This window comes from Nerophis lumbriciformis, linkage group LG11 (assembly GCF_033978685.3).
Source record: "Nerophis lumbriciformis linkage group LG11, RoL_Nlum_v2.1, whole genome shotgun sequence".
NCBI lineage: Eukaryota > Metazoa > Chordata > Actinopteri > Syngnathiformes > Syngnathidae > Nerophis > Nerophis lumbriciformis.
In genome coordinates, this window is record NC_084558.2 from 12855506 (window position 1) to 12879820 (window position 24315).

Here is a 24315-nt window from a genome sequence, read left to right on the forward strand (position 1 = left end):
AAAATGTACAGTATCGCCCACCCCTACTGGCGATTGGAGACGCTTCATGCTGAGCAGCAAAATGGCCGCCCGTCCACAGACTTGACTCCACAGCGCTTTGAACATTTCTGCAAATTTTGCTTGACTCCGCAGCAACCTTTAGTACTTCTATACTAGCCAGTAGCGTGTTGCGAGTGCATTTTCATTGTGTTTCACTTACTTGACTCTCTGCTCAGGCGCCGCTGTTCTTGGAGCTTCGACGAATGCCTCAAAAAGCTAAAAAAAAAAATCCCGCACTGAAGCACTTTAGCTAGCCAGCGAGCTAGCTCTTCTTCATATGTGATTTCTGAGGTGAGTAGCACAGCGTTTCTTTTAACATTTTCTGTTGCATTGAATGTGTGCGTGAAACTCAACTAACCGCAGTAGAATGTATCAGCTATGTCTGAATTCTGTGCTTAACCTAACCTTGTTCGCAAAGGCTACTCGTAGCTGTCAGTGTGTAGCTTAGCGTACCTTGCTAACGCTTGCTAGCATGAGCACTGACATTACACTTGTTTTCATGTTCATCTGTCTGTATTCGATATAAAGCCACTCTTTATGTTTGCACTACAAACAGGGGATGTATATTGCTGTGCATTGAGGTTAGTCGGCATGCATCATCACTATACACTTTTCTCCAGCGCTCAAACAAGCAGTCGCTCTGGAAATGTACCTATTTCACATTGGCAAGGAAATACAGCATATGCTATCATTTCTGGAAGGTTAACAGGTAACCCAGTACTTTATACCATACTGTACTCTAGTCTACAATAGTAGTTGGAAGAACATATTCAATTGTATTAATCAAATTACAGTTTGAGGTATGATTAAGGATGTGTGTAGGAATCTAGACTTGACAGTGCTAACCACTGTGCTTACATTGAAACAAACGAATCACAAAAGTGTATTTCGTAATGATTGCTGGCATAGTGCAGACTGTAATTTATTTTTAACCCCACATATTTCCTTCTTTATAATTTGATGGTTTGACTTCGAACACGTTGTCTGCAGCTCCAATATAGTTACAGAAATACTCATACTGCACTATCATAAACTGTTGTCTTGTGTGTTGCTAAAATGACTTGGCTGACTAAGCTCATGTCTACAGTGGTCGATAGGCGCTAACAAATAAAAAAGAAACATGCTGTAAATTCCAAAAACACACAAAAAACAACTGCATGAGAGAAATTATGCAAGTTCATGGAACAAAATGGACGTCTTCCAGCTTACTGGAGTAGCCAGTCCTGAACTAATGTTCAGGACAAACATTTATGTTTAAACCCAGAACATTTTTTAACTATGTGTTTTTGTGATCATGGCCTTAACCCTCTTCTACACTGTCTAAAGCAGTGGTTCTTAACCTGGGTTCGATCGAACCCCAGGGGTTCGGTGAGTCGGCCTCAGGGGTTCGGCGGAGCCCTAGACACACCTGACTCATCGTGTAAATAAAAACTTCTCTCTATCGGCGTATTATGGATACCCCCAAACAAAGTTCCCTCTAATTTTCCATCTGATTTACAGGTGTGTAATTTGTTGTGAGTTCATGCACTGTTGGTTTTGTTCTTTGAACAAGGTGATGTTCATGCACGGTTCATTTTGTGCACCAGTAAAAAAAACATAACTTTGTTTTGAATTTGGAAAAACATTTTTTTTAATTTTTCACGAAAGAAGGGTGCGGTAAATGTTCATATGAAACTGGTGGGGTTCGGTACCTCCAACAAGGTTAAGAACCACTGGTCTAAAGTGTGATCAGCTTGCAGCACTCTGCATGCTTATGATGGGGATAATTACTTAGTTGCCTCCATGTTCAGCATTATTCTTAGCTCTGCCACCTCATGGCTGAATTATCCCTTAAGGCCTGTTGAGCCCTACTGTTTGCACACATACTGTTTGGTTTCACGTGGCCATGAAGCAGCAGTGATGTTGGCTTTTTCTGCTTCTTTATGTCGCAGCATCCATCAAGCCACAAAGCCTGTGTGCTTTAGGCATTTTATGCAGTTTACCGTACACAATAAAGAGTGTCACATGTTTGTTCCTCCAGAAGAAAGCAGTATCAGGACTGGAGCAGTAGTTCATGGAAGACAAGAAAAGGAAAAAAGAAGAAAAAAGGAAAAGGGAAGCCTCTCAGAAGGTATGTTCATTGGGTATAATGATGTTATCTGTTTCAGGGTCAAACTGTTGCTATCAGAAAACCATGATTATTATTCAGAGGTGGTCTCTGTATTTATGTCAACAAAGGTTAGTGTACAAACAGTGGGCTTAGAGGAGGCTACTGCTCTTAGGAAATGGAGAATTTGACTGTGAAATGTTGGCCACACTATCTGTAGTGCAAGTTCATAGCTGTATTTGTGACCTTTTGTGAAACATTGTTAATGTTAGTGAGGCGGTGGGTTTACATCTCTCTTATTGTCATTTTAGGGCACAGAACAAAAGAACAAAGGTAAGCAGCTCAGTAATATGATGACGACACCTAAATGTAGTGTATTTGCGATGTTGATTAACTTCCCGCCCTCCCCTCCCCAATTACCCTTTTCTACCCCCTCTGTTCTACTAGACTTGACCAAGCAGGTGCCTGCCCAGCCTCCTGCAACTCAGAGCAGCTCAGCCAACCCCAGCCCTGGACCCACCCCCTCTGCTTCCCCGTCCCCAGCCACCTCAGGCCCTGGCAGTGCTGCCACCCAGTCACAGGGTGGTAACAATGCCAAGCGCCTTGCAGTGGCCAACGGACAGCCCACCTCCAACCCCGGTTCTTCCTCCAACACAGGCAGCACAAGTGTTACTGGGAACGGGAATGTAAGTAGCGGAGGTGCGACCCAGGCACCTCAGCAGCAACCTCGCTATATGCCAAGAGAAGTGCCGCCACGATTCCGCTGCCAGCAGGACCATAAAGTGCTACTGAAAAGGGGTCAGCCGCCACTGTCCTCTATGCTGCTGGGAGGGGGTGGAGGAGGAGAAGGCCCAAATGCAAACATAGCTGCTGTCTCAGGTACAAATAACCAGCGTTTGTTTAAAAGAAAATAAGTGAGTGGAATTCATTTTATGCAATTAAACTTCTAATCATTTCAGAGTCTGGTACAGCTACCTCCTCATTGGCTCTCACCTCATCAGTTGCTGCTTCAACCACTACTTCTAATTATGCAAATTCCATGTGGGGGGCAAGTTTAGGCATCCAGGCCTCCTCTCAGGGCAGGGAGAAGGTGATTGTAGATGGGAATGACCTGGAAGAGTGGCCCAGTATCGCTGGCAATGATGGAGGAGGAGGAGCTTCTCTTACTGTGGCTGGAGTAGGCAACAACAACAACAACGGAATGCCTGTGAACAGCACTAGTGCCTCTGGCAACCAATCCTCATCCACTTCCTTGTTCTCTTTGCCCAATGAATGTATGCAGTCGTCCAGTAGTGTGGCATGGGGGACGACTGCCTCCCAGGGCCATCTTGGAGGAGGAAATGCAGTAGTTACAACCGGGCCTGTGTTACAACAGTCCTCCTCACTTTCCAAAGCCTCTGCTGTGCCAAGAAGCCATGATGCCAGTGGCCTCGTTGAAGTCAACAGCAGAATTCCAGGTGCCAACTTTAATCCAAATGCCAATCCTTCGGCCTGGCCTGCCCTGGTGCAACAGGATGGGCCTGCTGTTGCAGGTGAAGGAGGTTCGCCTTCCTTCCATCACCAAGACCCTGAAGGGACTTTATCTGCCAACAATTCTGCTTCCGTAGGGCTAAAGGCTGGGTCGGTTGGGGTGCTTGGAGGCCACCAAACTTTGTCTGTGAATCAATCAAGCACCAATCAGCACCAACTTCACCAAATGCAATCCAGAGACAGAGAGTTGGGAGGGAGTAAGTGGGACAGCGAATCAGCGGGACCAAAAATTGCGGGAGAGGAAGGGGTTGTGGCAGGAATCGGAGGTGCTGGGATAAATGTTGGAGACCACAATCATGCTTCCTCATGGAGGGGCCAGTCCTCTTACCCTGCATCTAATTCCAAAACGGGTGCCTCAAGGACTGATGGATGGGAGGGTGGCATGGGATACAGAGCTGCTGAGGGGGATAATGGGACTTCAAATTGGGGTTTTCCAGGGTCCTCTCGTGGGGCTAATGCGTGGGGTAGTGCTGGAACTGGGGGAAACGATAGTCAAACTGTGGTATCTCAGGGAGGGTGGGGGACATCAGGAGTAGCAAGGGAGAAAGGGATGTCTAGTGTTGAATGGGGTGAGAGTTCTTCTGCTACTGGTGGAGCAAATCCTGGAAGAGAAGTCACAGGAGGTGCCAGCAGCAGTAACAGCAGCAGCAGTGGATGCAGCACAGCTGGCAATCCTGTCACCTCAGCATCTACTGCTACGAACAGAGCTTGGGACAATCAGAAGGGGGAGGTTGAAACGGGGGAGTGGAGTGAGGGAGGAGCACAGGGAGGATCCAGTGGTGGCAATTCTAGAAGTGAAAGGGAATCTTACGGCAATCGTCATCGACATCAGCCACCTGATACTGAAGCTGCCTTAGAGAACCTTCTAAGCCGGTCTGATCTTGATCCACGAGTCCTATCAAACACAGGCTGGGGCCAAACGCAGATCCGGCAAAACACAACTTGGGATATTGATCAAGTGGAACATAATAAGAGTGCACTTTCATCAGCTTCGTCAAAACACCCAGCTTCTCTGGGAAATTCTTCGCAGTATTCCTCTGGCTCGAGAGCCTTAATTGGTGATTCTAATGGTCCAGGTGTTATTCCTCCTTTGGTTTCATCTGGTGGCTCCTCTGGAGAGGGCTGGGAGACCAGCAGCAGCAGTAGCAGCAGCGGTGGGGCCTCCTTATCTGGGAGAGGTCCACCTCCTTCAGGCCCCAACATAAGTAACCTTGGCGTTGCGCAATCTAGTCCAGTAAGTGTAACATGTGCAGGTGTTGGGTCAGGATCACTAGGACATAACCAGCAAGGGAAGGCTTCAGGCTGGGGTGGAGGAGGAATGGGGGCTGTGGATAATCAGGAAGCCAAAGGTTGGGGTAATGAGGAATGGAGAACCAATAGAGGAAATGGAGGCAGCTGGGGTGGTCCTGGGCAACAAGGCCACCCTGTGAGTGCAGGCTGGGGAGGGAATGAAGATAGAGGAGCAGGTGGGTGGAATGAAATGGGTGGGGAAGGACAAGGAAGTGGGTGGGGGTCAGGGCAGAAGGTTGGTTCGGGTAGGAACTGGGGTGAAAAAGAGTCCAAATCAAATAGCAACAGGGGAGGATGGGAAGATGAACCGAAGAACAGAGGAGGGAACTCAGGTGGGGATTCAGGGGTGGGTGGTTGGGGAAGCTGGGAAGAGGATGCTCCACGGAGAACCTGGGGTGCAGGGGGTGGAGCAGGCTCAATCGGTACTGGGTCCAAATCCCATCAAAGTTGGAGTGGAGGAAATAAAATGATGCCAAACAGCCATTCTGGCTCCATCACAGGCCTACAGGCACAACTGCAACAGCAACAATCACAAGCCCGCAATCAGCCTACGCAGCTGCAGCAAGCATTGGACCAAGGGGCTATGCAACGGGGTGGTGGGAGAAAACCAGTCTCCCAAGTCCAGAACCAAAGCTCAGGCTGGACCTCAGGGCCCATCCCTGCTGGTCATGGATTAGGTGGAAGTGGATCGGAACCAAGTGGTTGGGAGGAACCCTCACCACAGTCGTTAAGCAGGAAAAATGAGATAGATGATGGAACATCAGCATGGGGTGACCCAAACCATTACAACTACAAGCCGGTTAACCTGTGGGATAAGAACAGTACTCCTGCTGGTCAGCAACCACACGATTTGGGACAAACTCAACAGCAACAGCAAGGACCTCCAGTACAGCAACAGCAAAGACCTGTACAGCAACATCAAGGACCTCCAGTACAGCAACCGCAAGGACATCCAGTACAACAGCTGAGTAGACCGGCTACAGGACTTGGAGGCAGCAGAGACTTCAACACTGGACATGGACAAGGAAAAACTGCTGCTGCAATGGGTGAGACACCAGCAGCTGATTTATTACTGGAATCTTTAAAAGGATCATCCACTCTTGGGCTGCACGATCAATCGATTTTAAATCGTAATCCTATTGATTATGACAAGTTTAAAAATAAAATCAATGTTACTATCATGTCTTGCGCCTCCAAGCTAGGATCCTCCTTCCTGTGACTGCTTTCTCTACTTCAGTCTCCATAAACATATAGTGCTCCCCACATACACATGCCATCGTTCCCCATGTATTAATTTATTTGTGGCTACAAATACTATAGTTGAACAATTAATACTGTTTTGATTTTTAGCTTCCCACGATCATAAAAACATTATGATTAAAAAAACAAAGGGGCTGCACAGCGTGCATGCAAATACTGCTGAAAATCTAGCATTTCTAAAAATGCTGCAAACGTTTGACAGACATTTGTCATGTTATGTTGGTATCCCTGCCTAGGAATTTGACAGACTTGAGGTTTTTACATATGACCTGTTAATACATTTGCACTTTTGTTCATAAAGGTCTAAACTTGATTGTAAGTTAAGTAATGTACAACTACTTCTGCCTACATGTTAAATATTGAAGTGAAACTTGGTCAAATACTTATTGCCATTGTATTTATTGTTTTGCTTTTGTATATTTGAGGGCGCCTCGCCCTATCCTGAACATATTTTATTGCTTTTGGTTGTGATTTTTATTTTTAGTTAGACAACAATGCATATTTTATAGTTTTTTTGTTGTATTTAACCCGGAGATTTAAAATTTGACATTTCAATTACAATGTTAAAATATTCAAGAAATACAAGTTTATTGCATTTGTAAGGGTATACTTGCATAATGTATTATCATTACATCAGAGGTTAATTTGGTCTGACAAAATGACAAAATCATCGTTTATCGGCAAAAATGTGTAGGTCAATATATCGTACAGCAAAATTTGTTATAGGCCCAGGCCTTGACGCGTGCGTGTGTGCGTAAAGAAGACTAGAACTTGAAAACTGAAGTAGCCTGCCAAGTAAAAGAAATTAATAAGACACCACTTGGCGAGCAGGCATCCTTTATTTAATTTGCGTGCCTTCTTAAACCACAGAATGTTCATACACTTTGGCCCCAGTAGTCATAAACCTGATTTTTTTATTAATTTACTTGCTAATTTCCTCTTAACCGCTGGTTACTTTCTGCTGTAACACGGTACTATTAGCCTTCTGTTGAAGTTTGCTAATAATTTATTATTTTCTTGTTTCATTACTGCACATTTAAGCCAACTTAGCGTGTGTGTCCTCGCTAACTCAACTACATATAACGTTAAAAGAATGTTAGCTAATAATTATTCCATGGTTAGTTAGAACCAAACCTACAACCAATGTTTCAAGGAACTTTAGCATTATTGCTATATTTTAGAATTGTCTGTATTACGTTATTTAACATGCATAAATTGATGTCTACACGTTCTAATCGTGATGCATCAGGGACTCAATAATTTTTCCCACTTCTACCGGTCATAAGAGTTTAATCGGGGTGTCCAAAATGCGGCCGAAGGCTTGTTATATACAGACAGTCCGTTCTCTATTGGCCCACTGCATTTTCTAAAAATACAATTCATTATTACTGAGATATATAATTCCATCCATCCATTTTCTACCGCTTATTCCCTTCGGTGTCGCGGGGGGCGCTGGAGCCAATCTCAGCTACAATCGGGCGGAAGGCGGGGTACACCCTGGACAAGTCGCCACCTCATCACAGGGCCAACACAGATAGACAGACAACATTCACACTCACATTCACACAGTAGGGCCGATTTAGTGTTGCCAATCAACCTATCCCCAGGTGCATGTCTTATTTTTATAATTTGTCCTTGCCTTTATAACACAACCCAAAAATGTTTTTATTCAAATAACTTAACATATATTGACATACATTAGATTGGTTTTAAGCATCTTTACTGTAAACACAAAGTGTAACATGGTCTCCCCGCATTCTTAAATTTGTTTGTATATGGGCACGGCCCTCTGTGGAAATGAGTTTGGATATACCTGGTGTACATTATAACTGAAGTTTGAAATGAAATGTTGTCCAATATTGCCTGTGTGCGTATGTGTACAGGCCCGTCGGGTTGGGGTGGTACACCTCCAGCTAGTCCCGCTGTTGACAATGGCACAGATGCTTGGGGTAAACCTACTGATGCCCCTTCTGGCTGGGGCGACCCTAATGATGCAGGGGGGAAAACAGGCTGGGGGAACCCCTCTCTCAATCCCATCAAATCTGGTGAGAATATACAATACAAAAAAATACTGTCTAAAACAAAAAACACATTTTGGGTACTTTTCACAAATATTTGAACATTTCCATATTGACCTTAGTATATAGTAGGTTATTTAAACACATTTTTTAACATTTGAAATCAATGCAATGCCAAATCGATAAAACATTTCTACGCAATGTTACTTTTTTAATATTTTGTTACCAACAGCGTCAAAGTCTATGCAAGACGGTTGGGGTGACAAAGAGGGCTCTGTGACGGCTTCACGTCACTCCAGCTGGGAGGAAGAGGAGGAGGGCGGGAGCATGTGGAACAGCACCGGCTCCCAGGGCAGTGGGTCGTCTTGGGGACAGGGTAGCAATGGAGGCTGGGGGCAGAGCCACACTGTCAAAAAGCCTAGCAACAAGGTGGGTTACCTGGTGTACAATGTACCACATCAATGACAAGTCAGAAAATAGGTCTGGTGTCAGACAGTGTTTGGATTGATTTTCACATTGTTTTACAATTTATTTCCCTACACTATTTGTGTGTTTGTTAAGCACATGATATATGAGCAAAACTATTTTGAAGCTTGGTTTCTGCTCACATTGTGACATTCTTACTTAGGGTCCACTAAAAGTTGGCGGGGGAGATTCCTGGATGAGCCCCATCAACAGACAATATTCCAATATGGGGCTTCTGGTATGACATTGAACTTGTCTAATTGCGATTGTTATGTGGATGCATTGTGTGTATTTTTAGTCATTTAGTGCCTTTCAGGAAAACAAATACAGAACATTGAAAGGTGATTATTTATGAGATGATGGTGATGATGACAATATAATGACTTGTGCTTGACAGAATGATGATCCTAGTGGTTCAAACATTGACCTGGCTCCAGGTTCCCTCCAGGAGAAAAAGATGGATATGGAGAAAAGAACCTTGGGAATGATGGATTACAATGGAGACATGAGGAAAGGAGGAAGAGGGGGTGGGAACATGGCTTATCGTTCACCTGTTTCCAAAGAGGCAGCACCTGGGGATGCTGTTTCTTTCTATGACAAGGTAGGCCCTCCCTGAAGGCCTCGCAGATCTGCTTTTGTCAACAATATGAGATATTAATCTTTACAGTTAGTCTTTCTTTCCGAGTGTGATGGTAGCTCGTTTCCTTCTTCATTTTACCCCTTTGTCTCACTTTTCCCCTGTCCTCTGTACCACTCCAATTTTTCTTTGATTGGCTCTCACTTCGATAGAACTTGCTTTTGAACAATCAGGATGGGTACCTTGGGGAGGATGGTCCTTGCTCTCTGTTCTCACCACCCACTGCCTACAAGCCCCATTCCCTCTTCAATCACACTATCCCCTTTAGACAAGTAAGATGATTCCTCCTTGTTTCTGTCCTCCCACCAATACATTAGGGTCCGTAGTTTTCTGTGTTTGTATGGTAAATGTGCAAATGCATCTCACATAACCCTCCCCTAAGCCTTCTGTAAGATGTAATTGTCCATATTGAATCATAGGGTGGCCACAGTCTCCTTGGTAGTAGTGGAGGGATGTCTCAGACCAGACACCAGCCCAATGTTCCTCCCATAAACCAGTCCCCAGGGATACGAGCACAAGTGCCTCATCAGTTCCTGTCACCACAGGTGCGCTTACTTGTCATGTTCCCTGTACACTTTGTTGTTAAATAACACCCTCACACATACACACTAACTGGCCAAGAAAAGGCACACTAATATTGTACAAATATAAATGTTTCATAACCCGATGTTAGGAGTTTCCGCAATCTCCTCTGATGGTGTCTCATGCTTGAAAGAAAACATTTTTCCACGACCACAATTAACAATTGAGAAGCTACCCACTGCATCAATTAGGGCTAACTAACCTGTTGCCAACTAAAACATAATCACCCATGCAGTAATCACAATACCTATTTGCTCAGTTAAATACAGATGGGGGACTCTTTTCTTTTGGGCCAGGCAGTGTACTTTACAATTACTCAGTGGCCTAGTGGTTAGAGTGTCCGTCCTGAGATCGGTAGGTTGGGAGTTCAAATCCCGGCCGAGTCATACCAAAGACTATAAAAATGGGACCCATTACCTCCCTGCTTGGCACTCAGCATAAAGGGTTGGAATTGGGGGTTAAATCACCAAAATGATTCCCGGGCGCAGCCACCGCTGCTGCCCACTGCTCCCCTCACCTCCCAGGGGGTGATCAAGGGTGATGGGTCAAATGCAGAGAATAATTTCGCCACACCTAGTGTGTGTGTGACAATCATTGGTACTTTAACTTTAACTTTAATTAGAAAGGAGATTTGGAACTCAATGAATCCACAATCTATATACCGTATGTTGGTGTAAAGCCGCAGTTGTTTGACAGTTTTACTGGAAAAACAGTACTAACGATTGACGAAGCAACTCCCATGCATATGTAAAATGATTTTTTACTTTACTTCACCCTCTATACACACACAATCAAAAAGCTAATTGGGCTGCACAATTAATATAATTTTAATCACAATTATGATTTTGGCTGTCTTGATTAAATGACGGTGACTTCCTGAGATATTAACATTTAAAAAAACAGGCCCAGCTGCATATCAAATGAAGCACTTTCACACTTGCGGCGGAAGACAACAGCCTTGTGACGTCCCCGGCCACACCAGACGCCATTGTGTATGAGCACTCTTATCACCATGCGGAACTAAAATTAGTATTAGTGTTATTAGGGGTGTAAATAAAAAATAAAAAATAAACATTTTCGAATGAATCCCGATTCTGATTTGTAACAACTCTCATTCGATTAAAAAAATATCACAAATTGTATTTTATTTTTTATTTGTCCTCTCCAGCCACTCAGGCAAATTATATTGTTGATGTAGATGCCTATATTTGCAGTACAGATTTACTTTAGAAAATAGAAGTGTTGGATACTTGTATTGTCTTATTTGTATTAGATTTTATTAAATGTTTGGGTATCATTTTTTTAAACAAAGATCATTTTCTTTTAAGTGATACAAACATTTATCAGAGCTGTTTATCTATTTTATGGAGACATGTAATCATAGAACTAGCACCCCATCCTATTAAAAAAAAAGTATTGATTTTGAATCGAGAATCGATTCTGAATCAAATCGTTACCCCCAAAAATCTAATCGAATCATGTGGTGCCCAAAGATTAACAGCTCTAATTATTATTATTAAATAGGGTTGTCCAAATAACAATATTTTAGTACAGGTAACATGTATTTTGATACTTTTCAAAAAAAACGGGCACCACAAAACCTCTTCTGTCATTATTGGCTTTATTTTAAAAGAAAATCTTACGATACATTCAACTTGTTTTTTATTGCATTCAAACACATTTAGAAAATGTAAATAAAGATTAAAAGGTATTAAACAAATTGTGCTTTTCTTGTTGCACAATTTGCAATTGTATATATTACATATTGCCCGCCATAGAGTAGAGCTTTACTGACCTACTAAATGCTTTATGATTTATGGTTGCTACTCTGGATTTTTGCTTTAAGAAAAATACAATAATTAGTAAATACTAAAAGTAATACACACATTGTTAAAGATAAAATACAAATTGTAGGAATGTGAACATGGAAAAATAGAGTTAAAGGCATCATGGAATGAGAAAAAGATGACAAGTCAACTTTTTGCCTTTTTATGCGACCCTAAAGCTAATGATGATGCATGATGTCCAATCAGAGATTACCTAGTAACACCTCGAAAGGGACAAGCAGTAGAAAATGGATGGATGGATGGCATTTCATAACAATATTGTTCATCCATTTTGTACCATGTTTTCCAAATTGACTACAATGCATTTTTCGGGGAAATGATTTGACTTGATTTTCGCCAGCTAATAAGAACACAAAAACGCTTAATAAGGAAGCAGTATGCCAATATGGTTGCACTATTGGTGTGTTATGTAGCTCAGTATTGATTCTGTGCATGTGCATGACTGTCATTATGTTTTCCCCTCCTCAGATGCCAGGGTCCTTGCTGAAGCAGATGCCCCCTCCTAGCAGTAACGTCGGGGGTGTTGGTGGTGTGGGAGGAGTGGCGGGAGTTGGTGGTGGAGTCTTTCCACCACAGCTGTCCCCCCAGCATATTGCCATGCTCAGCAGCATCTACCCACCGCACATCCAGTTTCAATTGGTGAGATTGAGCACACGTACAGTTAGGTCCATAAATATTTGGACATTGACACAATTTACTGTATTCCAGCTCTGTACAACATCACAATGGATTTGACATGAAACAATCAAGATGTGATTTCAGTGCAGACTTTGAGCTTTAATTTGAGGGTATTTACATCCAAATCAGGTGAACGATGTAGGAATCACAACACATTTTATATGCGCCTTACACTTTTTAAGGGACCAAAAGTAATTGGACAAACTAACATAATCATAAATCAAATTGTCACTTTCTAATATTTTGTTCCAAATTATGTGCAGTCAATGACAGCCTGAAGTGTGGAACACATAGACATCACCAGACGCTGGGTTTGATCCCTGGTGATGCTTTGTCGGGCCTCTGCTGCAGCTGTCTTCACTTCCTGCTTGTTCTTTGGGCATTTCCCTTCAGTTTTGTCTTCAGCAAGTGAAATTCATGCTCAATCGGATTCAGGTCAGGTGATTGACTTGGCCATTGCAGAACATTCCACTTCTTTGCCTTAAAAAACTATTTGGTTGCTTTCGCAGTATACTTCAGGTCAGTGTCCATCTGCATTGTGAAGCGCCGTCCAATAAGTTTTGAAGCATTTGGCTGAATATGAGCAGATAATAATGCCCCAAACACTTCACAATTCATTGCTGCTTTTGTCAGCTGTCCCATCATCAATAAATATAAGAGATCCAGTTCCACTGGCAGCCATGCATGCCACTACCACCACCATGCTTCACTGATGAGGTGCTATGCTTTGGATCTTTAGCAGTTCCTTCTCTCCTCCATACTCTTCTCTTTCCATCATTCTGCTACAAGTTGATCTTTGTCTCATCTGTCCATAAGATGTTGTTCCAGAACTGCTCAGGCTCTTTTACATGTTTATTGGCAAACTCAAATCTGGCTTTCCTGTTTTTGAGGCTCACCTATGGTTTACACCTTGAGATGAAACCTCTGTATTTCCTCTGGTGAAGTCTTCTCTTAATTGTTGACATATGCGGTCCTCTCCAAGGTTTCTCATAGTCATTCACATCGACGTTCCACTGGGGTGAGTTTTTCCTTGCCCTTATGTTGGCTCTGTACCGAGGATGTCGTTGTGGCTTGTGCAGCCCTTTGAGACACTTGTGATTTAGGGCTATATAAATAAACATTGATTGATTGATTGATTGATTGATTGATCTGGCCAACTGTTGTGAAGGGCTTTTTCTTGACAAGGGAAATTATTTGTCTGTCATCCACCACACTTGTTTTCCATGGTCTTCCAGGTATTTTGGTGTTGCTGAGCTCAGCAGTGCATTCTCTCTTTTTAAGAATGTACCAAACAGTTGATTTGGCCACACCTCATGTTTTTGCTATCTCTCTGATGGCTTTGTTTTGATTTTTCAGCCTAATGATGGCTTGCTTCACTGATAGTGACAGCTCTTTGGACTTCATATTGAGAGATGACCTCCCCAGATTCCAAATGAATATACCACACTTGACATGCCATCTAGGCCTTTTATCTGCTCTTTGTAAATTAAATAAATGAAAAAAAAACAAGGGAATAACACAAATGTGGCCACGGAACAGCTGAGTAGCCAATTGTCCAATTACTTTTGGTCCATTAAAAAGTGTAAGGCACATATAAAATGTGTTGTAATTCCTACACCGTTCACCTGATTTGGATGTAAATACCCTCAAATTAAAGCTCAAAAGTGTGAACTTAAAGCACATTTTGATTGTCTCATTTCAAATACATTGTGATGTTGTACAGAGCTGGAATACTGAACATTGTGTCAATGTGCAAATATTTATGAACCTAACTGTATGTCTGAAAGCTACCACGAGGTAGGGCAGAGCGAAAGTCAGATTTCATTACTCTTCTATTCAACATTTGGCCCTAAAAATAATTTGGCGAATATTAGATATGATAGGTGAATGTAATTTATAATAACTATACATTTTTTATTTGTAAAGTTTGAGCACAATCCTTTCTTGACAGCCTTTGAGGAAAATACATCTTAATGTATTTCATGCTGATCAAAGATTCACATGAGTGTCTTAAGTTTTGTTGTTGTGATATTGTTGAGCCAAATAGGAGTGAGAGACATTGCGACCAATCAATGGTATTGCTGCGATTGACATAAATAATGCAATAATCCAATGGCTGCATTAGCAGTTCCTGAGATTTTGGCCAATATCAATACAATCACACATCAATCCAATTTATACCAGTATAAATGGCATTGTCTCATCTGGAAATATATTAGTATATCGTACAAACTCAATATAGCCCTCCTAAAGTGTTTCACAAATAAAACACTGCATTACCCCCCGTTTTTGTTATGTTCCTTTTCAATCTTATTCTGTGTTAGGCATGTCAGCTCCTCCTCCAACAGCAACAACAGCCACAGCAGCAGCAGCAGCAGCTGTTGCAAAACCAGAGGAAGTTCCCACCAAATGTGCGGCAGCAAGGTGACCCCCAACAGGTATAGACATGCACACAACTCTCTAGCTGTTGTTGGGATGTTTATTGACAAAATCTTTCTAGTCTTTTTCCTTGTATTTTGACTGTGTGTGTGTGTGTCATGGCAGCTGGCCAGAATCATGGCAGTGCTCCAGCAACAGCGCCAGCAGCAACAGGTCGGGAGCTTAGGTGGTAGTGTCAAACTTTCTCCCTCCCACCATGGTGGAAACGGTGCCAAATTACCCGGGGTCGACTCCTTTCCCTACCAAAGCCTGGCAGGGTGTGTGGCTGACCTCCACCAGAAAACACATGGACCCTATGCTAGTAAGAAAAGTTTTCAAGCTTGCCAGTCAGGCCATTTAGCACAATGATGTTCCAACTTTGCTTACACACATACAGTACATCATGTTTTCCTCCTCTTACTATATTATATGAGGCAGGTATTGTGCACGGCAGAGCAATTGCATTAACTGAATGACATCCTGATTGCTTGCGCAAAACTATGGGTAATGACTGTGGATTATTTTGGAGTCTATTGATATGTATTAATAAAGGTGATGGTTATACTCCTTGCCTGCCCAAAACTGTAAACAAAGATGAGAAAAAGCACTTAATAATAAGGTTATACATTTAGTTTATTATCAGTCATACCTAAAAATGTTTCCCTTGCTTGTTATTTTCCTTGTCTACAGGCTTTAGTTCTGGTGTGAACCTCGCAGGTCTGGACCCGAGTGGCTCTGTGGTTGGGGGGCCTGGAGGAATGAAGGACATGGGGGGTCAACAGTCTCGTTTCAAATGGATGATGGAGGGACACTCTTCTCCTGACACCTCCTCATCTGAAAATGCATTCCTCAAAAATGGTGAGGTTTCCTTTCCCATTTTTCCCCCTTGACATTTAGTTTTGTCTGTCAGACATGGGCGTTAAAAAAGGGGAAAATAATAGCAGAATCTTATCTTAAAATGTTAATGAGTTTTAAGTGATGTGTCTAGCCATATGTTGTGCGATGATGTATCATAAACTGGCGACCACTCCCCAGGCCCTGTGACCCCCATGAAGATGCCGGGGGGCTCTCCCTACTTGCATTATGACATGGTTGTTGGAGACCCACAGGGTAACGCTAACTGGCATCGCACGCCTGGCAACAAGATGAGTACCAAGCCGACCACCACACCCAGCTGGCCCCCCGGTAAGTGGCACATTTTACACTTGTACTTGTTTTGCCTGAGTTAAGGTCTTAGAGTATATTTATAGGTTATATTTAAATTTAATGTGTTCTTTTGAGGAGTATCTCCTATTTCTTCCATCTCATCCTTTTTAGAATTTCAACCTGGTGTTCCCTGGAAGGGAATAGATCGTGTTGACCCCGAATCTGACCCCTACATGACCCCAGGAAGCATGATGGGAAACACTGTGTCTCCCGGCCTCAATGACACTGAGCACCAGTTGTTACAAGACAATACTGGTTAGTATTCAACCAAATATCGTAGGCCTGGGCGATATAGCGATGTTATCGATACATTCCAGTTTTTTGTTGCAGACGTTTTAAAAAATAACAAGTAAATTTTTCCTCCTCTTGCTCTGGCATCATTTTTTCCCCTCAGGAGCTTCCGTAGTTTGCGCCGTCCCCTAATTTCCTTAGCGGCACACATAACAAGACATGCCTAATGCTAACGCGAACGAGAGCAAGACGTTTGTTCCAATGAAAAGAAAAGTGTTGTCAGTACTTTGGTTTTGCCGCAACAGGCGTGGAACAATTGACTGCATGCTGCAAAGTTTGTCTCAAAAAGACAGCAGAACAACAAACTTATTCCAGCATCTGAAACCGCAGCCGTGTGCGGGAAATACAACTCTTTACGAGGCGAACAAGATGCAACAACAAAGTACGAGCTAAAAATCATCTTACTATGGTGAAATTATTTACACCAGGGCAAACAAGCTTGACCCTAGCAATAAATAAAGTTGAAGACACGTTAGTGAGTGAAGAGTTTGAGCCGTTCAAATCAAGAAATAGTAAAGCGATTTTTTTAGAGTCCCGAAAGAAGTGGGTAATAAGGGAATTAAGTCAGGGAAATTACAAAATCGCGTCAAGGGAAGGGAAATAGCTCTCAAACATGTTTCTTTCATCTTGTGGAATACAGTCGGAATATGCTCGTGCAGCGATCACTACGTAAAAGGGTTATTTGAACAATTGATTTGTTTGAAAATCTTTCTGTGATGCAATCGGGTTTGTTCTTTACTATGTAGGTAATGTTTGGGAGCAGAACTAAGCGCGATTAGTCTTTCGCCCCTATACCCAGGTCGCGCGACCGATTTGCACGTCAGGACCACTGACGTGCAAAGAGAATGCCTTTGTTTGTTTATGTTTTTGTGAGTTATGGTTGCAATGCCTAAACATAACCACGAAGATATCTGATATATATATATGAAATAAACCAACGTCATGTTAAGTCCTAGTAGTAAATATTGTGATTGTTGGTCCAATCTACAGTATTTTTATTGTCTATTTTCATAGCAGAAACTAAAGGCTTAGCTGTTGTTGTGTAGGAAAGCAAAGTGCTTTATTCTAAGTGGATGACCACACTAAAGCGTCTTTAGCGTCCAAATATGTTGGCATCAAGAAAATATCCTTAATAGTATTAATATACAAGATTAATCTCTTGTAGGCTCAACGGCAAACTAAATCTTGATATCGCTAAATATTGTCGGAAACCAAACATTGCTGAACAGGGAAATCTAGTAGTTAACCAATGAAACGAAATATGAACTTCACACCATTAAAACAACTGCGGACATGGTTTGTAGATGACAGCAAAATATTTGTACCAGGAAATCAACTGCAAAAACCGAACATCCTTTTTTTCGTCAGCATCATTATCACAGCAACTCAGTAATGTCAATCAAATACGTTGCACACCGAACAAGTCAAACTTTGTCTTTCACAGATGAATGCTTAATTGGTGGACCCCTTCAGAGGTAAAGACATAATGTGCCTCCAATCTTTTCTACCGGTACTTTAAATCCTTGAGTGTCAGAGGAAGTACTGTCGAGCAGTAACTTGAACAGTCGACTTTGGTGGTCTCATTTTAATATTTTTTCATGATAGCTTGTATACTTGCCTCTAAACCTTTCAAAATATGCCCAACTCTGCACTAATGCATGTAAATAAACAGTACCTTAATAGGGCTCTTGCCTTCCGCTGAAAGCCGGAAGTGCCTCTAAGTCACGTGATTGCAACCTAGCAATTAGGGTTAGATCAGGGGATGATGTTGTGAGTTTGTGAAGCCAGTTGAGGCAATCGTGATTAAGGGCTCTAAATAAGTACAATTTTACTGATTGATATTACTTTGTCTCAGATTCCATTCCCCCCCTCAACACCTTACTGCCTTCACCTGGTGCCTGGCCCTACAGTGCCTCAGATCCCCTCAACAACGCACACAACTCAGGTAAGATATAACGCGTTTACTTTTGACATCAACCGTCTGTCAAACAAGTTGTGTGCTGGTCCACCGCATTATTACATTGTGCTTCAAATATTGGGGCTTCACCACATCGCTGATTTTTAAAGCATATTCTATAAAATGTTTGCCCTAAATGAAGCATAAAAATGGCTAAATAAAAATATCAATACTACAGTTAGTATTTGTCACTAGATGAGACCAAACCAATTGGATCACGCCGTTCATTAATTTGGCCACTGATTAGTTTTGCCTTTGGCAGCATTACTATATTAGATTAATAGTGTAAAGATGACTAAAAAGTGTTATTTCATGTCTAGAGGGCTCTCGTTATTTAAAGGGGAACATTATCACAATTTCAGAAGGGTTAAAACCATTAAAAATCAGTTCCCAGTGGCTTATTTTATTTTTCAAAAAAAAATTCAAAATTTTACCCATCACGCAATATCCCTAAAAAAAGCTTCAAAGTGCCTGATTTTAACCATCGTTATATACACCCGTCCATTTTCCTGTGACGTCACATAGTGATGCCAACTCAAACAAACATGGCGCATAGAACAGCAAGCTATAGCGACATTAGCTCGGATTCAGACTCGGATTTCAGCGACTTAAGCGATTCAACAGATTACGCATGTATTGAAACGGATGGTTGTAGTGTGGAGGCAGGTAGCGAAAACGAAATTGAAGAAGAAACTGAAGCTATTGAGCCATATCGGTTTGAACCGTATACAAGCGAAACCGACGAAAACAACACGACAGCCAGCGACACGGGAGAAAGCGAGGACGAATTTGGCGATCGCCTTCTAACCAACGATTGGTATGTGTTTGTTTGGCATTAAAGGAAACTAACAACTATGAACTAGGTTTACAGCATATGAAATACATTTGGCAACAACATGCACTTTGAGAGTGCAGACAGCCCAATTTTCATCAATTAATATATTCTGTAGACATACCCTCATCCGCGCTCTTTTCCTGAAAGCTGATCTGTCCAGTTTTGGAGTTGATGTCAGCAGGCCAGGGAAGCTAGGGTCAATATTCTTCTCTTGATCAACTTCGGTGGCATAAGGGACGGTGTGAGCCAAGACATCCAGGGGGTTTAGCTCGCTCGTCTGCGGGAACAAACTGCTGCCATTGCTTGCCGTGCTACCGAGGTCTTTTGTCCCTGAATTGCTCACACACTCCGGCAGATTCAATGGGGGTCTGGCGGCAGATTTCTTTGACTTCATCGTTTGAAATGCATCTGCTTTGAGTGTCGCAGGATATCCACACATTCTTGCCATCTCTGTCGTAGCATAGCTTTCGTCGGTAAAGTGTGCGGAACAAACGTCCAATTTCTTGCCACTTTCGCATCTTTGGGCCACTGGTGCAACTTGAATCCGTCCCTGTCCGTGTTGTTACACCCTCCGACAACACACCGACGAGGCATGATGTCTCCAAGGTACGGAAAACAGTGGAAAAAACGGAAAATAACAGAGCTGATTTGACTCGGTGTTTGAGAAAATGGCGGATTGCTTCCCGATGTGACGCCACGTTGTGACGTCATCGCTCCGAGAGCGAATATTAGAAAGGCGTTTAATTCGCCAAAATTCACCCATTTAGAGTTCGGAAATCGGTAAAAAAAAAAAAAGGTCTTTTTTCTGCAATATCAAGGTATATATTGACGCTTACATAGGTCTGGTGATAATGTTCCCCTTTAAAAAAAAATTGTTAGAACATAGTAATCAGTTTTTTATGCTTTTTTAGCTATGAAAATATTTGATTTATAATGAATGATTCCTAGTTTGTGGAAATTAATTTCGCAGTCATGTCTGGACCCAGTTAACAGCAATAAACGAGGGATTGCTGTATTACTAAAATGTGCCCGCTTAACATGTTAACATGTGTTGTAATATTGTTACCTTTCTCGTTATCTATGAGCAGCATGAAACAACATGACCGTTCACACACCATTAGAATGCGCACGCTTAAACTTCCTGTTATTTATTCCATTACCTGTTTGACAGCAAAGTACACAGACTATAAGACTGGGTGGCCTCCCGAGCCCATTGGCCACAAGTCCTGGAAAGCCAGTCGTGGCAGCAGCCAGTCACAGCTGTCCCGCTTACCTCCAGGCTTAGCCAGTCAAAAGCAGCTTTCGCCTACCCCATGGTCAGGCAACGTACCCCGACTGGCAAGTAGAGGCTGGGGCAGCGGTTCGGGCACTACTGGTAAGAGCCAAAGAAGTTTGGTTGCATAGACCAAAAAAACAGTGACATTGTGATATGAGAAAATTTTGGAATGTCAAGTAATTTTCCTTTTTTGCTCTATCTGTAGGCTCGGCCTGGAGTGACGGCAGTTCTCGGGAAAGCTGCTGGTTGGTGCTCAGTAATCTAACACCACAGGTACAGTTTACACACAGATTAAACTATTGGAAATCGCAAACCACATTTAACTTTAAAGTATCCTGCATTCGCTGAGTCAGGTAGTCATTCTTTTTCCTAAATGTCAACTTTTGTGCGTCTTTTTTCCCTGCAGATTGATGGCTCTACGCTTAGAACCATATGCATGCAGCATGGTCCCCTGCTAACCTTTCACCTTGGCCTGACCCAGGGCACTGCTCTCATCCGCTACGGCTCCAAACAAGAAGCAGCCAAGGCCCAGAGCGCCCTCCACATGTAGGACATTTTTGGGGCATTTTATGCTAACTCAGTGTTTTGAAGGTTGTGACCTAACTCCGACAACTGCTTTGAGTAATGATGAACTATCGCAGCATTTAGACATACAGTAAAAGTGGCCCAGTTAGTTAGCATGTTAGCAGAGGATTGTTTTTATTTTAGACTGACCTCTCTAAACAAAAATTGGATTTGATGCATAGGAGACATGCATGTTCTCAAAGCAGTCCTACATTATCTCTGTAAAGCCACTATTATGAAGTTAAATTAATGCCAAAGCTTTTTTATGGAACTGATCTTTTTACATCAAATTATGCTCATAAATTAATTGAATAAAAATTGTGGGCAAAATGTTTTTAATAATCTGCTTAGAAAAATTAAATCCATAAAAAGTTAGTGCAGAAAAATTGGTTGTTTGAAAAATGAACACCCACTTTTGTTAAATTGATACTGAATCAATTAATCGTGTCTCAGAACCAGAAACTGCATTTTTGAACACATATATTTTGCTAATGAATTATTCATTTAAATTGACTGCATATAATTTGATGTATAAAAATAATCTGTTTACATTATTAAAAGCAGAAAATTCACTTACATAAACTCAAGTGTAAAGAAAAAAATATTTGGATATATACACAAATTAACCTCCATATGCCATGGAGTTGTCTTCATTGACATTACTTTTTCAAAACACGATTTGGAAGAAAAAAACAATTTTTCAGACTGTTCTTTTTTAATTCACATTGTCTTTCGGCAGCACCTGTTTAAGTGACATACAGGGTCTACTGCTTTTCTATTTAATGTTGACATCCTAATCAGCCACGACATACAGGAACTACGATGCAACAAATCACTTCCTGTTAGTGGTTTGCATGACAACTGTGAGTAAGTGACTCTTTTTGTTTCCACTAGGTGTGTTCTCGGCAACACCACCATTTTGGCGGAGTTTGTGAGTGAAGAGGATGTGGCCCGCTACATTGCACATTCCCAGGCTGCAGGGTCAGGGAACGGAGGCACCACACCTACATCATCATCTACGGTGGGCACTAATGGTAGCGGGACCACCTGCGAGCTGGGTGGAGCAGTGGGCAGCAGCAGCAACGGAGGAGGAGGAATTGGTGGAGAGGGAGGCTCCACGCAGGGAACTGCACTACCAGGGGCAGCTGGGCATTCCGAATCCACTTGGCAGAGTCTGGACAGCACCAGCCGCTCATCGGACCAGTCCGCCCCACCGGCACCCGGCCTAGGCATTTTCACCCAGTGGAGCACCAACAGTGGCGGGGTGGGTGGAACTGCAGATGTGGAGGCAGGAAGGCAGGGTCTCTGGGGTGGTATGAGTGGGGCGGGGTACCCTGGCAGTAGTCTCTGGGGTTCACCAGCACTTGAAGATCGTCATCAGATGGGCAGCCCGGCCTCACTGCTGCCGGGAGACCTCCTTGGCGGGGGTGGCGACTGACACGCAATCATGTTGAAAGTCACATGTCACGCTCTATTTATTTACATGTAAAATGATGTGAATGGAAGCTACACTGGTCACCCGACATGCAATACATTGCTCATACCTTGTGTTTCCTACATGTAATCATCAACCTTAAATGAAGATCACAGTGAAACTTGAACAGAAGACTGAACTGAGTTCCAATTCTGTTTTTTTTACTCCACATCTCATCGTGTTACTTTCAGAGACGCCATCACTCAGGCATGTACTGCAAACGGGCTCAACCCAGTTAACTCTTTGCTCTTCTTCCCCCGCCTTCCGCACGTCTCCCACCTTATATTTCAAGTCAAATGTCAGCATTCAGACTTGCAGATTGAGCCTTCTCAGACCTGACATGCTTCTCTCCTTCGTTCTCATGTTTGGGGGGAAAACTTGGAAGCGACAAAAGGATCCGTTGCAAATGGGGGACAGCGTCTCCTGTCGGGGTCAATCGGACCAGTGGCGAAAAAGGAGCACTTCTACTCGGTACTGACACCTACCTTGGTGGATCAACATGGGGCCCAGGGTTAAAACATTAACATTAGCCAAACTTGCACTATATGCCTCTGGGTTTGTCGTCGACATATCTGACACAATCCCTCCTCAAGTCCACACCAACCTTACAAGACTTCTTCTAATGTTACATCAGCAGTGGCCTTGGCCCACCTGCCCTCACACACAGACACACCAGTTACACATTGCTCTTACATTTGACAAGCAAAACTCTTCATCTCCTTGCGGATGTAAAGAGTGGGCTCTGAAGAGAACTGTGAAACTTTATAGAGATACATTTTTGTTCCCCATTCAAACACTGACCTCGCTATTGTATTATTATTTTTTTCTTACACAAGAAATCAACTTATTCTATATTGTCCTGTTATGATCACTTATCTACTCGCTGTTCAAGGTGCCCTGCCCATGTGTGTGTGCATGACAGGAGTGTTGACGGTATGACCGAGTGGAAGATGGAAGGAAAGCGATATCAGGAGTGTATGTTGTTGCTACAATGGTGAATGTTTTTCCTGTTTTTTGTTTTTTTGGTCCATGAGAGATTAATCGGTGTGTGTGCGCGCGCACTTATCTGCTTCAGTCAGGGACGTGAATAGATGTTTATCTGACAGCTTGGCTTTTTCAGTATGTTTGTGTGAGTGATTGTGTGTGTTCGACCACCAGACATTGTGATAGCTAAAAAGTTCAAAAACATTGGCACTATTACACATCTCTTAAGTTTTTGTTTTTTGATCCTATTTGTATTTGTTTTCTGTTGAATGCAATTTAAGGAAAATTATTTTTTAAAGACTAAGCAACCAACTGAAAGCATTTCCTATTCAAATGCCCAAATCCTACTATATACCAAGCTGAGCTGGAAACAGTGTTTTTACAGACACGTTAAAAGACATTAGCTGTTATGTTTTAATGTTTGTTTTTGATGTTATGTATCAATTTAAATTAAGTCTGTCTTTATTAGCACTCCTTTTCAGGATGTTTTTCATTTATTTCAGGTGTTACCAAAAGGAGAGAAAATTAATTTAAAGTGGAAAAGAACAAGATAATAAAGATTCAGATGCCGTCTTTTGGGGGGTTTGTTGTGCTTTTTTAGTAAGGGTGTACTGTTAACACCACAAAATGTGTTTGACTGACATAATAAAACACTGGACCATAGCAAGGGTGCGCTTATGAGTAGATAATAAAGACCCCTTGCATAAATCACAATAATTCCAAGTTACAGGACTTTGTCATAATTCAGTTGAACAGATTCTGTACAACTGAATTATGACAAAGTCCTGTAACTTGGAATTATTGTGATTTTAAATAATGTGTCCCGATCCAGGTTTTTGCACTTCCGATCCGGTATTTTAAGGCCATATTGCGATACA

At 42.4% G+C, this 24315-nt stretch overlaps 1 protein-coding gene across 4 annotated transcripts; it reads left to right on the forward strand.

The window, feature by feature from the left end:
• Positions 1 to 22: 22 nt before the first annotated feature.
• On the forward strand, positions 23 to 24010 carry tnrc6ba (trinucleotide repeat containing adaptor 6Ba). Of its 4 annotated transcripts, none has more exons than XM_061967324.2 (21): positions 23 to 330; positions 2060 to 2149; positions 2437 to 2458; positions 2573 to 3004; positions 3085 to 5991; positions 8089 to 8250; positions 8456 to 8652; positions 8852 to 8926; positions 9086 to 9289; positions 9745 to 9870; positions 12223 to 12393; positions 14757 to 14870; positions 14977 to 15172; positions 15541 to 15708; positions 15886 to 16035; positions 16168 to 16311; positions 18203 to 18292; positions 20311 to 20514; positions 20615 to 20688; positions 20822 to 20961; positions 21874 to 24010. In XM_061967324.2, the coding sequence occupies exons 2-21, from the start codon at positions 2093 to 2095 to the stop codon at positions 22415 to 22417; spliced, it is 6177 nt and encodes a 2058-aa protein (XP_061823308.1). In that variant the 5' UTR covers positions 23 to 330; positions 2060 to 2092; the 3' UTR covers positions 22418 to 24010. The 4 variants fall into 4 exon arrangements, with proteins under 4 accessions (XP_061823308.1, XP_061823310.1, XP_061823311.1 ...); XM_061967326.2 differs by having other exon boundaries at positions 20621 to 20688; XM_061967327.2 differs by having other exon boundaries at positions 14781 to 14870.
• The last annotated feature ends 305 nt before the right edge of the window (positions 24011 to 24315 follow it).

Coding starts and splice junctions, on each gene's coding strand:
- tnrc6ba (XM_061967324.2), top strand. CDS start 2,093: ATGGAAGACAAGAAAAGGAAAAAAGAAGAAAAAAGGAAAAGGGAAGCC. Junction 14,871..14,976: donor AGCAAGGTGACCCCCAACAG/GTATAGACATGC, acceptor GTGTCATGGCAG/CTGGCCAGAATCATGGCAGT. Junction 18,293..20,310: donor CAACAACGCACACAACTCAG/GTAAGATATAAC, acceptor CCTGTTTGACAG/CAAAGTACACAGACTATAAG.